The sequence below is a fragment of the Mastigoproctus giganteus genome, chromosome 4 (assembly GCF_048544385.1).
Source record: "Mastigoproctus giganteus isolate SK-2022 chromosome 4, ASM4854438v1, whole genome shotgun sequence".
Classification (NCBI taxonomy): Eukaryota; Metazoa; Arthropoda; class Arachnida; order Uropygi; family Thelyphonidae; genus Mastigoproctus; species Mastigoproctus giganteus.
In genome coordinates, this window is record NC_143578.1 from 41,848,377 (window position 1) to 41,870,387 (window position 22,011).

The 22,011-nt window shown below is 35.3% G+C and overlaps 1 protein-coding gene across 1 annotated transcript in view; it reads left to right on the plus strand.

The window, feature by feature from the left end:
• Positions 1-22,011, plus strand: part of LOC150086664 (dnaJ homolog subfamily C member 7-like) — a 136,041-nt gene that overhangs the window by 68,463 nt on the left and 45,567 nt on the right. Inside the window, exons 4-6 of the mRNA XM_090372669.1 lie at positions 7,422-7,535; positions 13,010-13,084; positions 17,628-17,746. Of these exons, the coding sequence (XP_090228795.1) occupies positions 7,422-7,535; positions 13,010-13,084; positions 17,628-17,746 (308 nt within the window). The remainder of the gene's footprint in view (positions 1-7,421; positions 7,536-13,009; positions 13,085-17,627; positions 17,747-22,011) is intronic.

Below are 22,011 nucleotides of genomic sequence, written 5' to 3' on the forward strand. Positions count from 1 at the left end.
TTAGACAAGACTTCAGTTTTAGCTCGGACACAGCATGGTTTTGTTAAGGGGAAGTCTTGCCTGACCAATTTTTGATTGGATACTATGATGCAGTCACAAAGGAACTGGATGCAGGGAATAACTTTGATATTATATACTTGGATCTTAGAAAGGCTTTTGATACTGTTGCACATGAAAGACTGCTGCACAAATTGGAGCAGTGTGACATTGGAGGCAAATTGCTGCTGTGGATAAAGGGGTGGCTGAGGGGGAGAAGACAGAGAGTGGTAATCAATGGACACTGCTCATCGTGGACTAATGTTATTAGTGGAGTCCCTCAGGGCTCAGTGTTGGGTCCATTATTGTTTTCTGTATTTATAAATGATGTTGATGATGGTATATCAAGCTTAATGTCCAAGTTTGCAGACGATACAAAGGTAGGCAGGGTTGTCAAGGACACTACTGACACTATGCTGCTGCAACAGGATCTAGAAAGGTTGAGCAGATTTTTTTTTTTTTTTTTATGAAAACCCCAAACACGAAAGGTATCAAAACCTATAGTACTTAGTACCGTGCATGGGTTGAAGGAGAAGTATGGGGGGGGGGGATGCCGGAAACTTTGCTCTAGAGACTAAACATGGGTTTCACCACTTCAAGCCTCCAATAAGCAAAGTGGTGGTATTTCACCGGTTGGCTGAGAGGTGGCAAATGAAGTTTAACATTGACAAATGTAAAGTACTACACATGGGAAACAGCAACCCCAGAGCAACGTATCAACTCTGTGGTACTACACTGACAGTGGTAGAGAATGAAAGGGACCTGGGAGTGGTTGTGCAGGCAGATATGAAGTTCTCTGAGCAGTGCAGACGGGCAGCAAGAGTCGCTCGTGGTGTATTGTCAATGATATATAGGAATTTTTCTAGCAGGGATAAGGAGGTGATTATTCCCTTGTATAAGGCAATGGTCAGGCCACACCTAGAGTACTGTATACAGGTCTGGAGGCCTCATTTCAAGAAGGATGTAGAGCTGCTGGAACGAGTACATAGAAGGGCAACAAGATTAGTGAATGGAACAAAGGGGTGCTCTTACGAAGAAAGGCTTAAGTTTTGCAAATTAGTGTCTGGAGAATAAGCACCAGCGAGGTTATGTTATCTGGTTTTTAGGAGCATTAGCAACTAAGGCCATATTGCTCCGGGATATGCGGTGGTCATTCCCCGACCTTTCCGCATCCTCCGTATTTGGTGGTGACGGGCTCGAACCCTGGTCTAATCAAGAAGTGTGTGCTCCTTCCCATCTGGCTACGGAGGCGCCACCAGCGAGGTGATCTGATAGAGGTGTATAAAGCCTTGAATGGTTTGAGCATGCTCAATGCTGATGGGATTCTTCCTCTCGCTCAGAATAATCACCTGAGAGGGCATAAATTCAAATTGAGGAAAGACAGATGTAGGATAGACGTGCAGAAATTTGCCTTTAGCCAGCGGGTGGTTGGTTGGTGGAACAGACTTCCATCCCTTGTCGTGGAAGTTGATAGCCTTAAAATAAGTTTAAGGCTCAGCTGGACAGGTATTTCGAACGAACAGAGGGGTGAAGTTGAAGTGGAAGTGGTTTTTTTTTTTTTTTTGGCTGATGCTGCATAAGCTTGCTTTCTTGCATCAAATTCCTCTACTAATGCTAATAAACAAATAATATTTAGCGTGCTTAACGTTGTATTTAATGCTAATATGATGGACTTGTTTGCAGGATACATTTGAGGTCTTTGCTGTATACAGTGTTTCTATAACTTTATGCTGCAGAGATCTGGGCATTAAAAAATGACAGCCATCAAACAGTGGGATTCTGCTCAGTCCACAAACATAGGATCCCATCCCAGCACTGTACCATAGCAATGGCCTTATCCCTACATATCTATATTTCTGGGATCTCTAGCTGGAAGATTCCACCTCTCCAACTAAGAGTAACACAAGCAACCTGTTTTTTTTTTTTTTTTTTTTTCAGTCTTGCCTGCACCTATCACCATGCATATATCAATTCAGTAATTTTTAACCCATTTTAAATTTAAACATATTTGTTTTTTCTGTTTTTAGGTGTGTAGCAGTATATATGTGTAAAGTGCCCATTGTCCTCACTACGCGTGTCTTTGTCTAATAACTCCATTCCCAATGAATGGCGGAGCAATATGGCCTTAGTTGCTAATGCTCCTAAAATCCAAATAACAACATCACCAATGAATGGATTTTCATTAAATTTTATAATTGTCTCTTTTAGAAAGATTTGTCAATGCATCCCAAATTGCATTAAAATTGGACTAATTTCATAAGCTATCCATATACTTTTTATTATAGCCGAAGTACTGAATATTACGTTTGTTGCCACGTTGCCATAGTGGATGTGCAGAAGCAAATATTCTAAATTTATGCAGATCGTCATGTAACTTGATTGGTTGTCCCCTTTTTATTTATTTTTTTGTTATAAATCATGAATTATTACATATTTTCTAATATGCCTGAAATATAATGCACTATGTACATTGAGTAATTGTTTAACTTTCACTTGATTAGTCTGTAATTTTTTTACTTCAAAATAAACCTCACTCCCTGCTTGTAATCCCCTGGTCATGTAGCCATGAATGTTTTTATTAGCATTACCATCCGATTTACTTGTATACTTGATCATTCTGTAATAAAGAGCCTCTTCTCTGTCTCTCTGAATGGTGGAATTTTTTTTTATAAGTGGATTAAAAAAAACACAGGTACTTTTGTTTATTTTATTCATCTCAAAAGTTTTTTGTAATGATATTAACTATCTTCAATCTGCTCATCATTAACAGCATGGCATGTATCATATTGATACTTAATTTCTGTCCACCAGCAGTGTTGCATGCCCATTTAGGTTGGGTGTGCTTTTATTGGGGTAGGGTTTGTTTTATGCAACCCGTGCTACAAAATCCACCTGTTAATTTGAACGCACGATTGCATTTTTATCAACCTGTGAAAGTTTTAAGAGTGCATAGTGCAGCAATCACTCTTCTTAATTGGTCCAATGCAATTAATTGAATAATTTTGAATACTTTAATTTAGTAACTGATAATTTTAACTATACAGTCCATAATTATGGACAACATAAAGGTTGCCCTTTATGTAGTCCATAATGTAGAGGGTTTACGCTTTGTGGTGAGAAGATTAGAATATCATTGGCAAATACTAGAGTGAAACAAGAATTATCTGCACTTATTATAAAAATCTGTGTGCATTAAAAAAAGTAATCACTTGGGAAAATTTTATTTTTCTGGATTGAATCAAAGAAAGGCTTAAAAAACTCATTTTACTTACTTATTTATACACCAGTTCCAATCTCCTGTTTTGCCTTAGGAATTGTGTTAGCACATCATCATAAAATGAAGGTCATTTCTTCAGTTCCACCAGCAATGTCTTTTCAGTGGCGAGTAAACTTCGGCCACATAACCTTTCCTGCATTTGTGTTCCTCTGCAACATGTATTTATTCTCTTCATAGCCGAAAAAGAACACTCAACTGTAGCAGTAGAACTCAGAATCGTCATGATAAGTTCCATTAATTTATAAATTTCCTTGAATGTAACCTGAAGCTGATTTTCTTGCTTAAATATTAATAGGTGATGCACTGCTTTCCTCACAAATTCATCAGAAGAAAAGAGTACTTTTAGTTCATTTTTAAAGTGAATGTAGTCAAAAATTTGTCCATAGAAATCCCTTAATTTTTCTAGAATACCAACAGGAAAATTTTCTTCTTACAGACCCTGTAAGAAGAAAGTAGTGGGTTTGTGATCAGGAATTGAGCATGCCTTGCTCATAGTTTTGCTGAAGTGGATGGTATTCCATCCTGTTGAAGCTCAGCCAGCTTCTGGACACGTGCAGCTTTTCCTTGATTGGTACTTGTCACACTGCAACCTTCAGAAAAGAAAAAAATACTGTTAACCGTATGAGTACTTAAGTAAGCAAAAATGTTTTGAGTTGGAAAATCAATCCAGTTGGAAACCCGATTTTGAAAGCTTGTTGGAATGGGTTGAAATGCAGGGATAATTAAACAGATTCTTACTCTATTATTTTGTAGAGTAAGAATCTGTTTAATTATCCCTACGTTTCAACCCATTCCAACAAGCTTTCGAAATCAGGTCATGAAGAGCATTAGTGTTTTATGTGGTTGATACCATCACAGGTTATCAAGACCTGATTTTTTTTTTTTTTTTTTCCCCTCACCTCTGTTGAATTCAAAACTCCAGTTCTTGATGGTACTGTATGATTGACAGTCATAATGTAACATCCTCCCCCCCCCCATATTCTCATGGATTTACTTTTTTGGACCCTAAAAAAAAAAAAAAAAGCACCCTTGCTACACAGCCCTCCTCTTTTGTGAAATTATATTTCAGTGGGCATGACTGCTTTAAATCTAAAATAAAATAATATAGGATATTACTTTAAAAACTTGGTTATGTGCATATTTGTAATTTAATTACTTGTTTTAAAGTAATGAGATATGGTAGACCAGAAACCTTTGCCCCTCAAATACTCCTCATAATATTTTCCATTGTTTGGTAATTTTAGAGAATAATTTAGTGAATTATGTATGAATGAAAAATGAACAACTTACAGAAATTAAATTTTAGCTGACCTTGTGCAAAAAAAGATTTTAATATTCAGGATGCCGCCAAGTTATGTTGTTTTGAAATGTTTTTAATTTCTAAATAAAAAAAACTTTCCCTTCTTCTTGCCCTTTTTCGAGAAGTATTATAAGTAACAAAATCTCAACAACAGAACAGAGCTTTGCTTATTTTTGATAATGTGCCTGGCCTTCCTGTTCACATTGAAGACATGGATGACAACATGCAAGTTTTCACGACAAATACAATACAATACCAGTGGACGATAGCAACATTCAAAGCCTATTATGTCCAGCAAACTGTGCAACAACTGATCCTTGAAACAGGCAGTAAGGGCTAGCTTTATAAAAACTTTTGGGAGTTTTTTGATTGGGGGGGGATATAATATTAAAAAATCCGCAAATGAAGTTTCAGTATTATAGGAGTTAGCCACTCAGACTGTGGTGAATGATGTGTGGCAGAATATATGGCTGGAATGTGTTTACAGTGTTAAGGAACTTTTCAGCATCTCTGAAATTCAGTTACAGTTTGTGTAATTGGAAAAATGACATTGTCTTCGATGAAGAGGACATAAGTAACATGGCAGGTACGCTAGAATTGCATGATGCTGAACTGACCAATGAGGATCTGACACAGTTGGAGCAACAAAAAATTAATGCAGGAGGAAGAGAGAAATGCACCCAGCACTGATTAGTAATTAACACTTGCTCTTAAAGAGTTGGATGCTGTATGCAACATTGTACAAGAGTTGGATGCTGTATGCAAGTTTTTTTTTTTTTTTTTTTTCTCTTTGTCAGTTTGCAGATTTCTTTGGGAAAAATTGTTTATTGAAAATAATTGTCTAAATAGGAAGTGTATTGACTCATGAACAGATTTGTCAGTGCAAGTTGGACCATTTTCATAAAGGATATGAAATATTTTCTTTATTTTTTAAGATTTGGGTTTTAAGTTTTTCAGGGAAACAAGTCCATTGTTTATCCATATTAATGGATATTTGGTTTCTCAGATAGTCAGTCTATCTGTTTAATTGATAGAATTCTAATTGTTTGTACCTTCTAAACAATTTCCTAAACATCTGTAATTGTAACACTTTCACTATATATATATATATATATATATATATATATATATATATATAAAAAGCACTACTTTTCCTTAACCTTCTTCTAAGAAGAGAAGACACTCCATTACAGCTACAATATATAGAAAGGTAACTGACACAAGAAAAATATTATGCTATCCATCCAAGCTGTTCCAGAAAAGTCAAAGCAAGACTTGTGAAAGAGCACTGTACTGAGGGACTTCTGCACTTGCGGTTGATACTTGCTTGATTAGAAATTATTTATTACTAGTAGTGGCAAATGATGCAAGAAAAGCAAGCTTATACAGCATCAAAAAAAAAGAAAAAAACACTTCCCATTTCACCTGTTCATCCTCTCTAACGGTTTATCTAGTTCTTCCTTGAATTTATTAAAACTACCTACCTCTTAAACACCAGATGGGAGTTTGTTCCAACAATTAACCATCCTTCCTCGATTTGAATTTATGCCCCTTCATGTATAGTCTGAGCAAGAGGAAGGATTCCACCAGTATTGAGTTTACTCAATCCATTAAAGTCCTTAGACCTCAATCAGATCTCACAGATGCCTAGTCTCCAGGTGCTGAAATTTGTAAGACTAAATTCTTTCCTGGTAAGAGCACCTTTTTTCTCCCCTCACCTGGCTTGTTGCTCTTCTCTGCACCCATTCCAACAATCCATATCTGTCCTAAAATGAGGCTTCTAGGCCTTTATGCAGTACTCAAGATGTCCTAACCATTGCCTTGTGCAGTATGGTGATTGATCTTTATCCCTGTTAGCAAAATTAGCCACTTTCATTACCCCAGTACTTTATAGGTGAAGTATTGAAGAGAACAGTTAACAAAATTAAGGCAGTCTGTTTTGAGGAGGGGATGTCCCAACACATTACTTGTGCATACAACCCAGGTTTCAACTAGCTCACTACAGAATTGGTAAGAAATGCATTTCTGCTCTTAAATATGTTTTCAGAGTAGGAAAAAACTTAAAAGCATCTTGAGGTTGAGTGGCTCTCCGATGAAAATTGTGATTCCTACATGAGAATGCAATAGCCTACATAGGCTCGATGTCTATCAAAGTGAGGACAAATTATAGATAAGCATACTGACCACATTAGACAGTGAAACTTTGGGTTCAGCAACATTGCATTTCACACTTGGATGGCAAATGACACCTTTTGATTGGAAATTCATACTAGCCAAAGAAAAACAAGAAGAGAAGGGAATTTTCCAAAGTTGTTTTTCTAAAAATTCAGAGAAATCCCTCTAATTTATTGCATTCAGGAAACCTCCTTTAATTTAAATAAAAACAAGAGTCCCCCACCGCCGAATAATAGGATCAGAAAACAGTGCAGAAACCATAATATCACATTTTAAAAGCAAATAGGTTCAAATGGTTACCTCTCCCTCCAAGTTACTTCAGCAGATCTGGCAGCACTCATTATAGAAACATAAAGGACCAGTTACCACATTATGACTACCCACTGAGAAGGTCAGAAAGATTGATAATTTGTTTTGTTGAAAAATTTAATTGGAGCTGCCTTGGTATCTTTTTTCTACCTTGGTCAGACTTTGGCTATCTCTTGTATATAAATTTTAATTGTTTAAATGTAAGTAGTTTCATTTTATTTTAATTCCCTTCCCCATTGATGGAAGTTATAGAATATGTCAGTAGTATACATATGTTATTATTTTATTTATTTATTTATTATTATTTATTTAATTTTTTTTCAGGGTTATTTAAGAGAAGCTAAATGCCACTTAACTTTAGGAGATGTTGCATCTGCTCGCCGCAGTTTGCAAAGGGTACGAGAATTAGAACCTGATAATGCATCACTTCCAACCGAGGTAACATTTTTGTAACTAATTATTTATGTTCATGCTATAAAAAAATAAAAAAGTTCCTGTCATCTTGTTGAATTAATATAACAATGGTTTTGACATTTTTATATCTGAAACAACTTCATTGATGTTCTACCATAATTTTATGTGCTTCATTATAAATAATAAAGCATTCCAGTGTAATAATAAAACATTCCATTGCAAGGATATAGTCAGTGAATATAACTTTCATTTATGTAAATTATGTGGATTTGCACCTTCAGATCCAATTATACAGAACTTTCTTGTGATTCAATTTCAAGTGTAATTCAAAGAGCAATCAAGTACAGTCAGTCCTCGTATAACACATGTTTACATTACACAAATTCGATCATACACGATTTATAAGCAGGGGAACGATATCGTATATAACACGACCGAATTTGTTTATGCACAATTCACCTTTATGTTTACAAGAAATGGCAGTCGAATGCAGATCGCCCCAACTGAACGCAACACGATAGGAATGAAGAGAAGATTCTGAAAATGTAATTTTATGTTTTTTATATAGGTGAAAGGAAACATTTTGCCATAATAACGTAAAAACCCACAATTCCAGCTATCAGTATTATCGCAGATGCAGTTATATCAAGTTTACTATCAGTAACAGATTCTACTAGCAGAAATGCAACTGGAAATTGTTTTTATTGTTTTATGGTAGTAACCCCCCAGAAATGTTCTTTAGTAAAGTGTGAGCTAGTGAGGTGTTAATAGTGTGTCTCTGCCTTTATGGTGTTGTTTATTCAGTTGCTACATGTACGCAGCTTAGTTTATGTGTATCAAGCATGCCTCCTCATTTTGTAATTGTGCTTTATTCCCTAAAAATGAGTAAAATACTTAAAAGGTGTAAAAACAAAGCGTCCTGGTGAAGACACTACAGATTCAGAGAGAAAAAGGAAAGCAATATGGATAGACAGAGGCGGACTGGGTCAAAAATTCTTACCCGGGAAAATTTGTAGCGGCCTCATACTAGCGTTTATGGCCAAAATCACACTGGCCTCCGGCCCACCAGGGTTTCCCTGGTAAGGCTTATGGCCAGTCCGCCTCTGTCGATAGAGAAAAAATATGAAATTGTGAAACACTTTGAGCGAAACGAAGAACATGTGCTACAGGACTAAATGAGGCAACGCCGAGAATTAGAAAGAATGCAGAGAAAATAAAAACAATTTTCATAGCAGGAACAACTCAAACTGTAACAAAATCCATTAGATCAAGACACAAAGGAAGACACATTGGAAGAGATGGAACGTCTGTTTGGATAGAAGATCAAACAAAGAACAAGTTTGCTTACGATAGAAGCAAAAGCATTAGCAATATTTTATTACATAATAGTAGTAATAAAATACGTAGGTATTTTATTACGTTATTTATTGTGTTTGGTAATGTTTTGGTTACAAATGTGTGTTCGATCTTGGGTGGTCGGCACCTAACCCTATTTTTCTCATAGGGCCTGTTATTTATATTGCACGATTTTGCATTGCACGAGGGTTTCTAGGAACACAACTATCATGCTATACAAGGACTGACTGTACTATAATTTGCATCTCTGCTATTTTATTCTATGTATAATTCTTTTGTTATTGCAAGGAAAACACACTTTAGAATGAGACTAATGGAATTTAGCTGAATTCTCTTTTTTCATACTTGACAATAAACAAGAAATAGTCTTAGATGAAATGAATTCCATATGTTGTGGCATGGTAATGTTAGATGAGTAAAAATAAATGGATGAGGTATGTTGTGGTTCAAACTCCCTTCGACAGATAGTGGTACAGAGTTGTCAATTGGGCTAGCAGGTTGCAAGTAACACCCAGTTTCATTAGTAGCGTTAATGTTTCATGTGTCATGATTTTGCTGTGGAGAAAAACAAATATCAAATTTTTCGTTAAACTGAGAAAATTTGCAACAGAAATGTATGAAATGTTAAAAACTGATGGTGATTAAATGCTAAGTCATACCAGTGTGTTTGAATGCCATAAGCAGTTCAAAGATGGATGCTAGGATTTTGCAGTGACTCAGGAAGTGCATTTTGTCAATCTTTCGAAATGAGAATAGAGTTGCAAAAGTTCAGGAAATTGTGGCAAGAGATTGTTGTTTGACCCTCAGAATGATGACTGGTAAGTTGAATGTGAATAAGGAGACAGTTAATCAAATTCTGCACAAAGATTTAGGGAAAGGGAAGGTCTATGCAAAATTTGTCACACAGCCTCATGGATGAGCAGAAGCAGTGAAGAGTGTCATCATGTGAATACTTCGGACTTGTTAAGACAATCCTAATTTCCTCAGCTGTATTGTTACTGGAGATGAGCGCTGGATGTTTTAATAAGACCCACAGATGAAGCATCAGAGCATGAAATGGACTTCAAAATCATCGCAAGGCCAAAACTTTTTTGGCCTTGGTGATGATTTTGCCGAACTATGCCAAACGTGTTTTTTTAAGAATAAGGTGTGATTCACAAAGAAAATGTATCTGATGGGGAGAGAATCAGTGCTGCGTTCTACATATAGGTGCTTCAAAGATTATTGAAGTGCATTTCCTGGTGAGGATGCAATTTTGAGAGAAAGGCAGCTGGTTCTTGTTGTGAAGACATTTCTGATGAAACTTGGCGTTGTATACATCAGACATCTACCTGGTTTTCTAGATTTAACACCAGTAGATGTCTTCCTCTTTCTCAAGGTGAAAACTTCCTCAAAGGAAACAGATTTCAGGATGTAGAGGATATAAAAATGTAATTGCCAAATTTAACATCACCTCTTTGGATGCCATCGCTGACTCTTCTCAGAAATTTTTAGAACAGTGTAATAAGTGCACCCACAGTCAGGTGGTGATCAGTTTGAATAAAAATAAAACCATTTTTGAACTCCTTCACTTTGTGTTCTTTTTATTGCACCATTCTGGGAACTTTATTGCCACACCTCACTTTAAATATGTCACTTTAAAGCCAAAAATTAGACTTCAGGAATGTATGGCAATAAATATTCCATTATTTATATGCTATTATAATAAATGTTGCTATGGCAAAAATTAAAGTGAGTTGCAGTCAAAGGGAATACAATCGAAGCTCTTTATAGCGACCCTCTTTTTAACATCCCAACACATTATAATGTCCTATGTGATTGGTCCCAGCCAATTTCTCATTAACCTAATGCTATTTTACATTCGGTATAACGACATTGAAAATAAAAGGATTTTTCTAATGACCATAAATTTCTACCTCTTAATCTAAATTTTTACTTTTTCTTTACAATATTCACTGTTTAAAAATAACAGAACATTCAAATATATTGAAGTAATTGATGTTGATGAGCTTGCAGCCTGACCATGAAAAATCATTTGTTAAGATTTCCCATGCTCTTTTCTTGCAGTGCAGTAATGAAATGAACATCAACTAGTAGTTAATTTCATTAATTAGAGTGTATGCTTATTGGTATGGCTCCAAGAAAGTGGATAGTTTTGCCAATCACAGATAAAATTATGATTTTGCAAGCCGGCAGCCGGACTGACTTTCTATCCTGGATTCCTAAGACCAAAGCACCTTTCCTCACAGCAGGTGAAAGTCTGCTGGCTCTGAACAGAATTCATAGATAGCAAGTTGTCTAACTGGGTTATTGGAAGCATTAAGTTAAATATTATATAACTTTAACTTAAATATAACCATATGTGGAGTACCAGTTTGTCATCCAGTAATGCTATTTTGAGCACAAGTTTTTTGAACCACATTGAAATAAATCAATTTCTGGGGGGGGGGGTACTCAAAAGTTTCAAGTATTTTTCAGTATCGCTGAACTATGATCAGCCACATAGAAAGAATGAACCCAGGCTGGATTAGCCTTTAACTACAACCCTACAGGCAAGACAGAGAGAGAGAGAGAGATGTGGGCCGACCAAGACAACGATGGCGAGATCAAGACTACCTCCAAGAGCTACAATGGAACAGGTCTTAAAAGACCTAAGCCAGACCAAGTTCATGATGGTGATGATGAAAGAAAATAAATAGATATTTTAGATCAGTTCTGGCAGGTTCAATGTGAGAACTTACAATACTATTATGAAAGAAGAAAGAATTGATGTACAGAGGTTCTTGGTAGGGGAACTAATCAAGGAAGCAAGAAATATAAAGTTATCCAAAGTTATTCTTGGCATTTTAATAATTCCTCATAGCAGTACTGAGCCTCCGTAGCCAGGTGGGCAGGAGCAGCAGTGCATAGCACATGCTTCTTGATTAGACCGGGGTTCGAGCCCGTGAGCCACCAAATACGGAGGATGCGGAAAGGTCAGGGGATGACCACCGCATATCGCCGGAGCAATATGGCCTTAGTTGCTAATGCTCCTAAAAACCAAACAACAACAACAACAACATAGCAGTACTGAGTTTCAAAAAATATTCAACCAGCTGAAAAAAAAAAAAAAAAAAAAAAACTGAATTCGGATCTTTTTTTCTGGTGCAGTTTTAATATGGTCTTGACAGCCACATCTGAATAGCAGTACCATTGTTATAAACAAAACTGACTCAACATTTCTGAAGAGTGGCAAAGTCTGCAAAAGTATCTTTTTTGAAGTAGTGGTAATTAGTGGATGTCTAAAAGACAATCTAAACAGAAATCACAGGCAGAAATATTGGCAAGCTAATGTCAAAAAGTGTACTGTATTGGTACACAATCCTGTTGCTGTATTTTAATATAAAATGTGTAGTTTATTGGTGAAATTTTATTTCTAGTGCAATGTGACTTTAAATAAACCTCCTGCTTTATTCCAGAAAATCTTGTTTTCCTCCTGCCTACAAATACCTTAATTTCCAGTTTTTGCAAGCTGGCAACCAAACTGACTTTCTATCCTGGATTCCTAAGATCAAAGCAACTAAAATTAGTTGCAGTCAAAGGGAATACAGTCGAAGCTCTTTATAGCAACCTATTGTATCTGTGTATTTGCTGTAGTGATCAGCATAGACTGCATCATACAGCTGCTTTGATAACTTTTATTTCTTCTGGCGTTAGTGCTGTTTTGCATGGGCCTGAGCACTTCACATACAGAACCAGTTCTTCCCCGTACCTTTCCTTGGAACCTGATTACCTTGTCTAACAGAGCATTACAGCACTTTAACTCTTAACAGAATAAGTGTTACTTCAACACTAGACTTTGTTTGAATGAACAGATCAACTGCATTCACTTAATCTGTTATCGTTGTTCCATTGTGGAATATATGAATGACAAGTGTGCAACACAGCAAACATATCAAAACAGACCATCACTGTTCAAGTAGATTTATTCCTAGCAAACACTGCATAACATTAGTAATCATAGTATTTAATTAGAAATTTACTCTAATGCATGCATCAAATGTCATAATTGTTATTTAAATATATATGAGAATTTAATTTTTATTAGAATGTGGGTCATTATTCTTTGAGTTAATTTAGTATTTTAATATTTGTTCTCTTAGGCTAAAAATTTGGAGGTTTTAGAATTTTTTGTTCAGGAAGGACAGAAAGCTTACGATAAAAAGGACTTCAGGAAGGTAAGAAATTCCAGAACCAATTTGTTGTTGATGTAGCTGTTTCTTCCCTATGTATTTACACCAGCCATATTGGAAGCAGTGTAAAAGTTTAAGGTGTATCTTTATGATGATTGCACTTGTGGCATGTGTATATATATAATGGGTGTATATATTATGCTTACAGTTAAAGGCCATTAAGATATCTGATGAGATTAATGGAAGGAAAGAAAATACTATTTTTGGATGCTTAGGAAAGGAAACTTTTAATTTACTAGTGGGCAAGTGTGCTCGTGCTAATATCAAAATGATATTCAGTATAATAATAAAAATTAATGTAAAGATCTTAAAGCACTTTATTTATGTAATAGTTTAATTGGTTTTATTGTTCACAAGATGAATATTATTTTGAAAAGATTCTCATGAACTTGTCAATTTTGGTCTCCCCCCCCCTTGTGATCTTTATCAGTAGTTTACATTAAAAACACAATGATAATATATGCATGAATTCGGTCCTAAATTATGCAGTTGTGCAAAATGAATATCAGCACTATCAGAAATAAAACTAGAACATAAATTTAAAGGGTGGTGGTGTGTAATAAGAAAGTTGACTGTCTCTTGGAGAGGTTGAAACCAAGTATAATGATTTCATATATATATAATATAAGAAGACATCTTCCAATTTATTTAATTAAGTAGCAGTATTTAAAGTTATCTGATTTATTTAAAAGCGGTCACAAAAATTGTTGTTTAAGAAATTTAAAAAATAAGAACCCACAGAAACCTTTTCTTTTCAACATTTGATAATGGCTTATTAAAGCAAGCTTTTTGTCTTCAAGTCTTTCACTATATTGCTCTTTTATATTTCTTAAACAGTGATAACACTGAACAATAAATTTTGGGTCACATCTTACGGGCATGAAAGTAAGTTTATTTTATAGATTTTGGGGTGCAAAACAGAAATACTGCTTAAAATGGTAGATTGGCTCTTATTTTTGAAAAAAGTAGTTTTTTTATATTTATACAAGGTATTTTTTATTTATATGGCAGTAAGAATGTAGCTAAGAACATACTTGTATCAAACACAGGACCTTTTTGGCTTTGGGAGCATCAGTTTTCACCATCCAACAATAATCGGCTAACATGGTGGCATTCCATTTGCTTTTGTATCTTCGTTCCATCACTGCAATGTCTTGATGGAAGCACTCACCATGTTCGTATCTGACAGCACCACAGTTTGGTGGGAAGAAATCCAGATGTGAGTGCAAGAAATGCATCTTCAATGACATGTTGCACCCCATTTTTTTGTAAGAAGTAATGAGATCTTTCACAAGCTGCCTGTAGTTGCTGGCTTTAACATTTCCTAGAAAACCAGTTGAAACATTTCAAAAAGCTTTCCACGCTTTCTTGCTGTCACTAAGGACACATTTGAACTGTTCATCTTTGAAAAGTTGTCTTATCTGTGGACCATTGAAAATGCCTGCCTTAATCTCTGTACTAAGTCTTGGGAATTTCTCTTGCAAATATGTGAATACAGGACTGTTTACTTCCAAATGAGCGGTCCTGCATTCACAAAATTTTTCACAAGATCCAGTTTGATGTGGAGTGGTGGAAGCAAAACTTTATTTGGATCTACCAGAGGTTCAAATGCTACTTTCTTCATTCCAGGTGTTAATGATTTTCGTTGAAGCCAATTCCTCTTCTTGTAGTGCCTATCCTTGGCACAACTATCTCACTCACAGAGAAAGCGACAATACTTAGTGTAATCCTTTTGTCGTCCAAATAAAATGGTGATTACCTTTAAATCCTCACATATCTGCCACTCATATTTCTGATAGTATACATCTAAGAGGGTACTCTCCATGTTTGCATATGTTTCTTTTTTGTGGACGGCATACTCAAATAGTATTGAAGGCAGCATATTTCCATTGTGTAATAATACAGTCTTAAGGCTGATCTTAGAAGTGTCTATAAATAGTCTCCATTCTTTGGGCATGTGCCTCATGGTCATTGCTGCCATTAGACTATCAACATCCTTAAAAACAGCGAATTCACCTTCTGTTTGATAGGATTTATCATAATCTTTATTTTGAGTATGAAATGTTGTCACTTTCACAGAATGATCTAGAAGATTCCACTGTTGTAGCCTCGAGGCCAAAAGCTCTGCCTTATTCTTCAGCATTAAAGATCCCTGGTGAGGTCATTAAGCTCACTTTCTGTGATCTTATGTGGCTCAGAAGGATAAAGGTTTGGACAAAATGGTGGATCTCTTGATGGCTGCTGTACTTCTTCATATACAGTGGATTCCGGTTATTTGGGCCACCGGTTAATCGGGGCAGCCGTTTATTTGGGGCAAATCTTAAAAAACAGAAACCAATCGAGAAAATAGCCAGGGTTTACTTCGCTTAATCGGGGCAGGAGACCGCTGCACTGGAGATTACCCTACGATTGTCTCCGACGGTACGACGTGGTTCGGTCGAAATTCTGGAGGTCACAACCATAAAACAATAAAAGCTATTAGCAGTCACCTGTGTATTGGGCTTTTCTGTTAGTGAAATCTATCATAAACGGACAGTAAACTCGATCTTATTGAATTTGCGATAATACCAACAGCTGGAATTCTGTGGGTTATTATGGTGAAATGTGTTTACACATCCATGAAATCTTCATTCCTATATTTTTAAAACTTTGTAACTCGTTAATCCGTTCTTACTTGCGCGTATCGTGTAACTTGCAATTTGTGTGTGTGCCGTGTTCTTTGTTATGGATTGCTTATCTTTTTACTGTTTTAAATTTTAAAACCCACCCACAAATATCAGTGAATAGAAATGTCAACTAGTTCGTATGTACATATTACAGTACGTATTAATTATTCCGATTATCATGTATTTTTTAATTGGTAAGGTAATAAAGGGTAAATTTGTGCTTAATATATCTTTGCTTTTATAGCCTGTGGATAATATTCCTCCTATTTTCGCTAATTAGAATCGCTGTGTAATAGAATTAAAATTCAATTCACAAACGTGATCACAATGACCGGCGCTTACTGAACATCGTATAGTGAACGGTACTTTACAGTGGTGAGTTCGTCGTAACGTGATTTGATTGTACAGTGAACTAATTGTAAAGGGGGGGGGGGTAATTTGTATTTTTAACTATTTACGTGAAACTTCGGATAATTGGGGCAGCCGCTTAATCGGGCCAAAATGCACTAGTCCCGATGTGTCCCAAATAACCGGAATGGACTGTATATCAAGTTGATGTTCATCGGTATCTTCATCAGAGTATACAGAAAAAGATCAGGTGGTTCAGGAATCAGTAGTACATCACCATGAGGCATGGGACAAATTGCAGGTGGTATATTTGGGTACATCACTATCTACCTTTTCTTCATTGTCATCCCTTTTCTAATAGGAGGCACCATAGAGAAGTAACAGTCTGTGACGTGTTTTTTTGGCTCTCTCCATACCATGGGCACTGCGAAAGGCATGAAACGTTCCTTTCAATTTGCCCACACATTGAGTTTTGATGAACAGGTAGTACAGCATACGTGTGGAGCCCAGTTCTTGTCCTGGTTGCCTACTTTACACCCAAAGTACAAGAAGTAGGCAGTTTTCATGGCTCGAGTTAAGGGACACTTTTTTGAAGGTAATGTGATTTTTCCAGATATGTAACAGAAGTTATCCAGACTATTCACTCAATTATGGGGCATATTAATCTTACACAGCACAAATACTGCACAAAAAAAAGTAGGAATCTCACAGAGAACAACTGTTAACTGAGAACAAATCACCCAGTACCAGCTCTATTCGGGGATTACTGCAACAGAGTTGAAGACGCATTTAAGGCTACAACAACTTATTATGATGCAGAGTGAGGCAACAGTTGCTGATCACATGATAAGAGCAAGGTGGTACTGAAACTGCAGTGTTGCCAAGCATTTTGCAGAGCTTTAGTTGATAATGTAGAGTAACTCGCTAATATGAGACCCCAACTGTAATTCGAAAACAAGAGCCAATTGACAAATTTTAATGTGATTTTCGTGTTCAGCAGCATAAAATTAGTCAATGTTGGATATTTTCATAACAGTTTACATATTGACCAGTAAATTTATGTAGCCACCTTGGAATAATTAATTTTAAATGTACTACTTAATTAATAAACATAAATAATACTGTGGTAAAATTAGCTCTAATATTATGCCCTATTGCATTTAAAGTTATAATAAGTATGTATTTCCCTGCATTAGAAACACAGCTGAATTGGTGCCTCCGTAGGCAGGAGCAGCAGTGCATAGCACACGCTTCTTGATTAGACCGGGGTTCGAGCCCGTGCCCATCAAATACAGAGAATGTGGAAAGGTCAGGGAATGACCACTGCATATCCCTGGAGCAATATGGCCTTAGTTGCTAATGCTGCTAAAAACAAAACAACAACAGCTGAATTATGTTTATTAATATTATATATACTGGAAAAAATCACTGTTTAGCATTTGTAATGTTAGTGCCTTACAATAGTGTGTGTATTATTTATTTATTTATTTATTATTTTTTGTGTGTGTGTGTAGGTTGTTTTCTGTATGGACAGGGCCCTACAAACAGCTGTTGCTTGTACAAAAATAAAACTTCTAAAAGCTGAATGTCTAGCTCTTTTGAACAGATATCAAGAATCACAAGAAATAGCTAAGTGAGTAAATATAATATTTCTGAAGTAAAAATTTAGAATGTAATTTGAAGAAATATTACAATGTAGCTGTATGTTTTAAGCTGTATTTAATGTACTAAAAAATATACGTAAGATTTAACTGATTAATAAAAAATGCTATTTGTATATTCACCTCTATACGAGTGAAAAGTGGTAAGTAAGGTTTCCAATTGAGGTATACCTCAATTGGAAACCTTACATGTTCTATAAATGTTCAAAATTACACTTCTATAGAAGTTAATTTTGAACATTTATAATTACATTGAACATTTATAATTAAAATAGCCAATTACATTGCTGTGTACACAAAAGAAGTGTTGGGAGACAACTCTTTCTTGTGGGCTAAATGCAAGAAGCTAATAGAAATCCATAGAAATAATGGCTGTGTATGGTGAAGCAGCATTGCTTACAAAATATTCAAAAGCATTCTGCAGATAAGATGATATGCAGTCTTGTGGAGCAGGAAAAAATATTTTTTTGATCAATTTTGCAATTGTTACTGTGAACATGGACTGTTAATTCCAAAAATTGTCTAACTCTGCAGGCATTGAGAAATGCCATAAGAAGAAAGCATCAATTTAACGATGGTGTCATTACCTTACATGACAATCCGTGTGTCAGTTGACAGCGGATTGGTTGGAACAGAGTAGATTGAAAAGATTCCTTTCCCCCTGTCCCATGTGTTGCCCTAGTGCCTTCACATTTTCTTATGTTTTCTCACCTTAAGATACGTTTTATAGGAAACAATTAGCATTAGTTGAAGCATATGATGCAAGAAAGCAAGCTTATATTGCATCACCCAAAAAAAAAACTTCCCATTTCACCCATCCAGTCACTCCAAATGTTTGTCTAGTTCAGCCATATTTATTTAAGCTATCAACTTCCACAACAACAGATGGAAATCTATTCCAGCAATCAACTAACCCCTGGCTAAAGGAAAACTTCCGCACATCTATTCTATAACTGTCTTTCCTCAATTTGAATCTATGCCTCCTCAGGTTCTTAATCTTAAATGGAGCTATTTCAGTAGCATGATGAATAGTCATGACGCTTTTACCATTGTCAAAACCAGAATGTGGATGTTTAGGCATTAAAAAGTCACAAAAAAAGCAGGCAAATAGACAAAAATGAGAATTCAGAATGACTCTTAAAATTCAAAAAAGGCATTTTGGCTTTATTTTAAACCAGTCAGTAATACATGAAAAATAACAATATACTAATGAACTGTCCAACCACATGAAGTATGATCAAAAAGAGAAGAGTTCCAGCAGTACCAAAATTAATTTTAGTTCTGAAAGAGAAAATAAATTTTACTTTTAAAAGAGAATTTCTTCGAAAAATTCTTCATGAAATTGGATTTTCTTGGAAAAAATCTCAAAGCAAAAGAAGCTTTTAGTGGAAAAAAATTAAATTATACTTTAAAGGACAAATAATGCAACTTAAAATAGACGATGCCTTGTTTAGCAGTCAAAATACATGTAGCATCTATCAGTCAGGAAATACTTATTGTTTTTTGTGCATTTGGAGAAATGGGATTTATTCCTAATTCAATTTAGCGTACAAAGCAAACACAACAACAGGGGTTGCATTATATCTTATATCACAGTCAGATGAATTCGTAAATTTTTGAAAAATGGGCATCAGGTAAACTGTTACCTGATTTACCTGAAAAGGCTATCGTAAATATAGACAATGCATCCTGTAATTCCATACAGTTAAACAAATCTCCTAACTCATCATTCAGAGAATTAAGCAATAACGGATTGGCTTTCCTGAAATAGTATTGCTTGCAGTGAAGTTGAACTTTTAAATTTGGCAAAATGCTATTTTCAAAATAAAATATAAATTTCATTCCATGCTTGAACAAAAAAGATTTCTAGTTTTAAGTTTACCGTTATACCATTGCAATACAGTAATACCCCGACTTACGCTACCCCGACTTACGCGAACTCGGAGTTACGTGGTTCTTGATTTTTTCGTTTGGCAACGCTGCCGCCCACTATCTTCAAGGTCGTTTTTCATATGTTATCGATATACGGTGCGACGGCGGAGAATGAGAGCGAAAGATGAACAAAAGTCAACTTTGCTGCTTTTATGTTTTTTATATCAGTGAAGGGAAAAACACATTTCACCATAATAACGTAAAAACCAACACAATTCCAGCTATCGGTATAATCGCAAATGCAATTAGATCGAGTTTACTACCAGTTTATAACAGATTTCACTAGCAGAAACGCAACTGGATTTTTATTGTTTTATGGTAGTAACCCCTAGAAATGTGGGGTGTTAATAGTGTATCTCTGCCTTTATGGTGTTGTTTATTCAGTTGCTACATGCGCGCAGCTTTGTTTATGCGTATCAAGCGTGCCTCCTCGTTTTGTAATTGCGCTTTATTCCCTAAAAATGAGTAAAATACTTAATTAAAAGGTGTGAAAAGGAAGCGTCCTGGTGAAGACACTGCAGATTCAGAGAGAAAAAGAAAAGCAATTATCGATAAACAGAGGCGGACTGGGTCAAAAATTCTTACCCGGGAAAATTTATAGTGGCCTCATACTATGGTTTATGGCCAAAATCACACCGGCCCACCGGGGTTTCCCCGGTAAGGCTTATGGCCAGTCCGCCTCTGTCGATAGAGAAAAAATATGAAATTGTGAAATGCTTTGAGCGAAATGAAAGACCATGTGATATTGCACGTGCTACAGGCCTAAATGAAGCAACGGCGAAAAGCACATGACAATTGCAAACTTGACAGGTTGAAAATTGAAAAGGGCTCAATTGTAAAGGGCTTAAAAATTTTAGAAAACATAGACTCCAACGAAGAACGCGTTATAGCTACAAAGCAAGGAATAAAAAAATTATTAGCTTGCTACGAAGAAATTCTGCGTGAAAAAAAGAAGGCGCTGTGTCGTCAGACGAATTTGTTAGATTTTATGAAGCCATCGACATCGAAATAACTTTTTAACGTAAGTCATTTGTTTTTTTAATACATATTTTGTATTAATATGTATAAAGAACTGCAATTTTATTAATATTTTTCTTCTAAACTAGTGTTTTTGTTAGTCCTTGGTCCCAATTAAGCAAAATTTATATGTATTTATATGCAAAGTTGTACCCCGACTTACGCGATTTTCGTCGGACCCACCTATCGCGTAAATTCGGGGTATTACTGTATTAATGCAATTGAATAATGTGCATGGGCGTATATAAAAAAATATTAGAAATTGTAATATTACTGGAGGTATATCTATGGATAGATTGTTAGAATTAACTATTCACAGGCTACTTCAATTGGTGAAGAAACTTGAAAAAAATATTGTGCTCATGTATTTAATATGGAAGAAGAATATTGAAGAAGAGATGCCATGATGGAAAAGTTGTGCAACCCTTTAATAATACCAATTGATAATAGTGAGGAAGATACAAGTTATAGTTCAGGCGAGACAACAATTTATGAATTTACTAGAAAGATGAAATGGATAGATTTAAAAATTGAAGTCAATTTATTGATATATTGAAAGTACTACTATTATTTCTATTAATCAGATATACAAAGTTATAAACCTGAAAAGTAGACTGAATTTTTGTTAAATAAGTAATAGTAATAAAATGTTGACATACTGAATCAGTAATATATTCATTCATATATAAGTTAGTATGAATCAGAGCTGTAATACTCAATATGTTCTACGTTGATAATAATATTAGTAAATTAATAAGAGGAGTTTACCTCAATATAGTACGTGGAACACTTCCGTATGATACCCTCCAGAAATTAAAACGGAAAAAACGAAAAAATCGACAACTTACCGGTCCGTTAAAGTAAAATATAAATAATTAAAGTAAAATATAAATAATTAAATAATCAATTTAACACAATTCAAAATCAATTCAAAACAATTAAAATTCAAATTAACGCAATTTAAAGAATAACGAAAATAACGTTAACGAAGTTAACGTTATTTTCGAATTAACGAATAACGAATTGTTAACGAATAACGAAGATCGTTTTGAATATTTTCGTTATTCTTTTAAATTGCGTTAATTTGAATTTTAATTGTTTTGAATTGATTTTGAATTGTGTTAAATTGATTATTTAATTATTTATATTTTACTTTAACGGACCGGTAAGTTGTCGATTTTTTCGTTTTTTCCGTTTTAATTTCTGGAGGGTATCATACGGAAGTGTTCCACGTACTATATTGAGGTAAACTCCTCTTATTAATTTACTAATTCATATATAAGTGTAC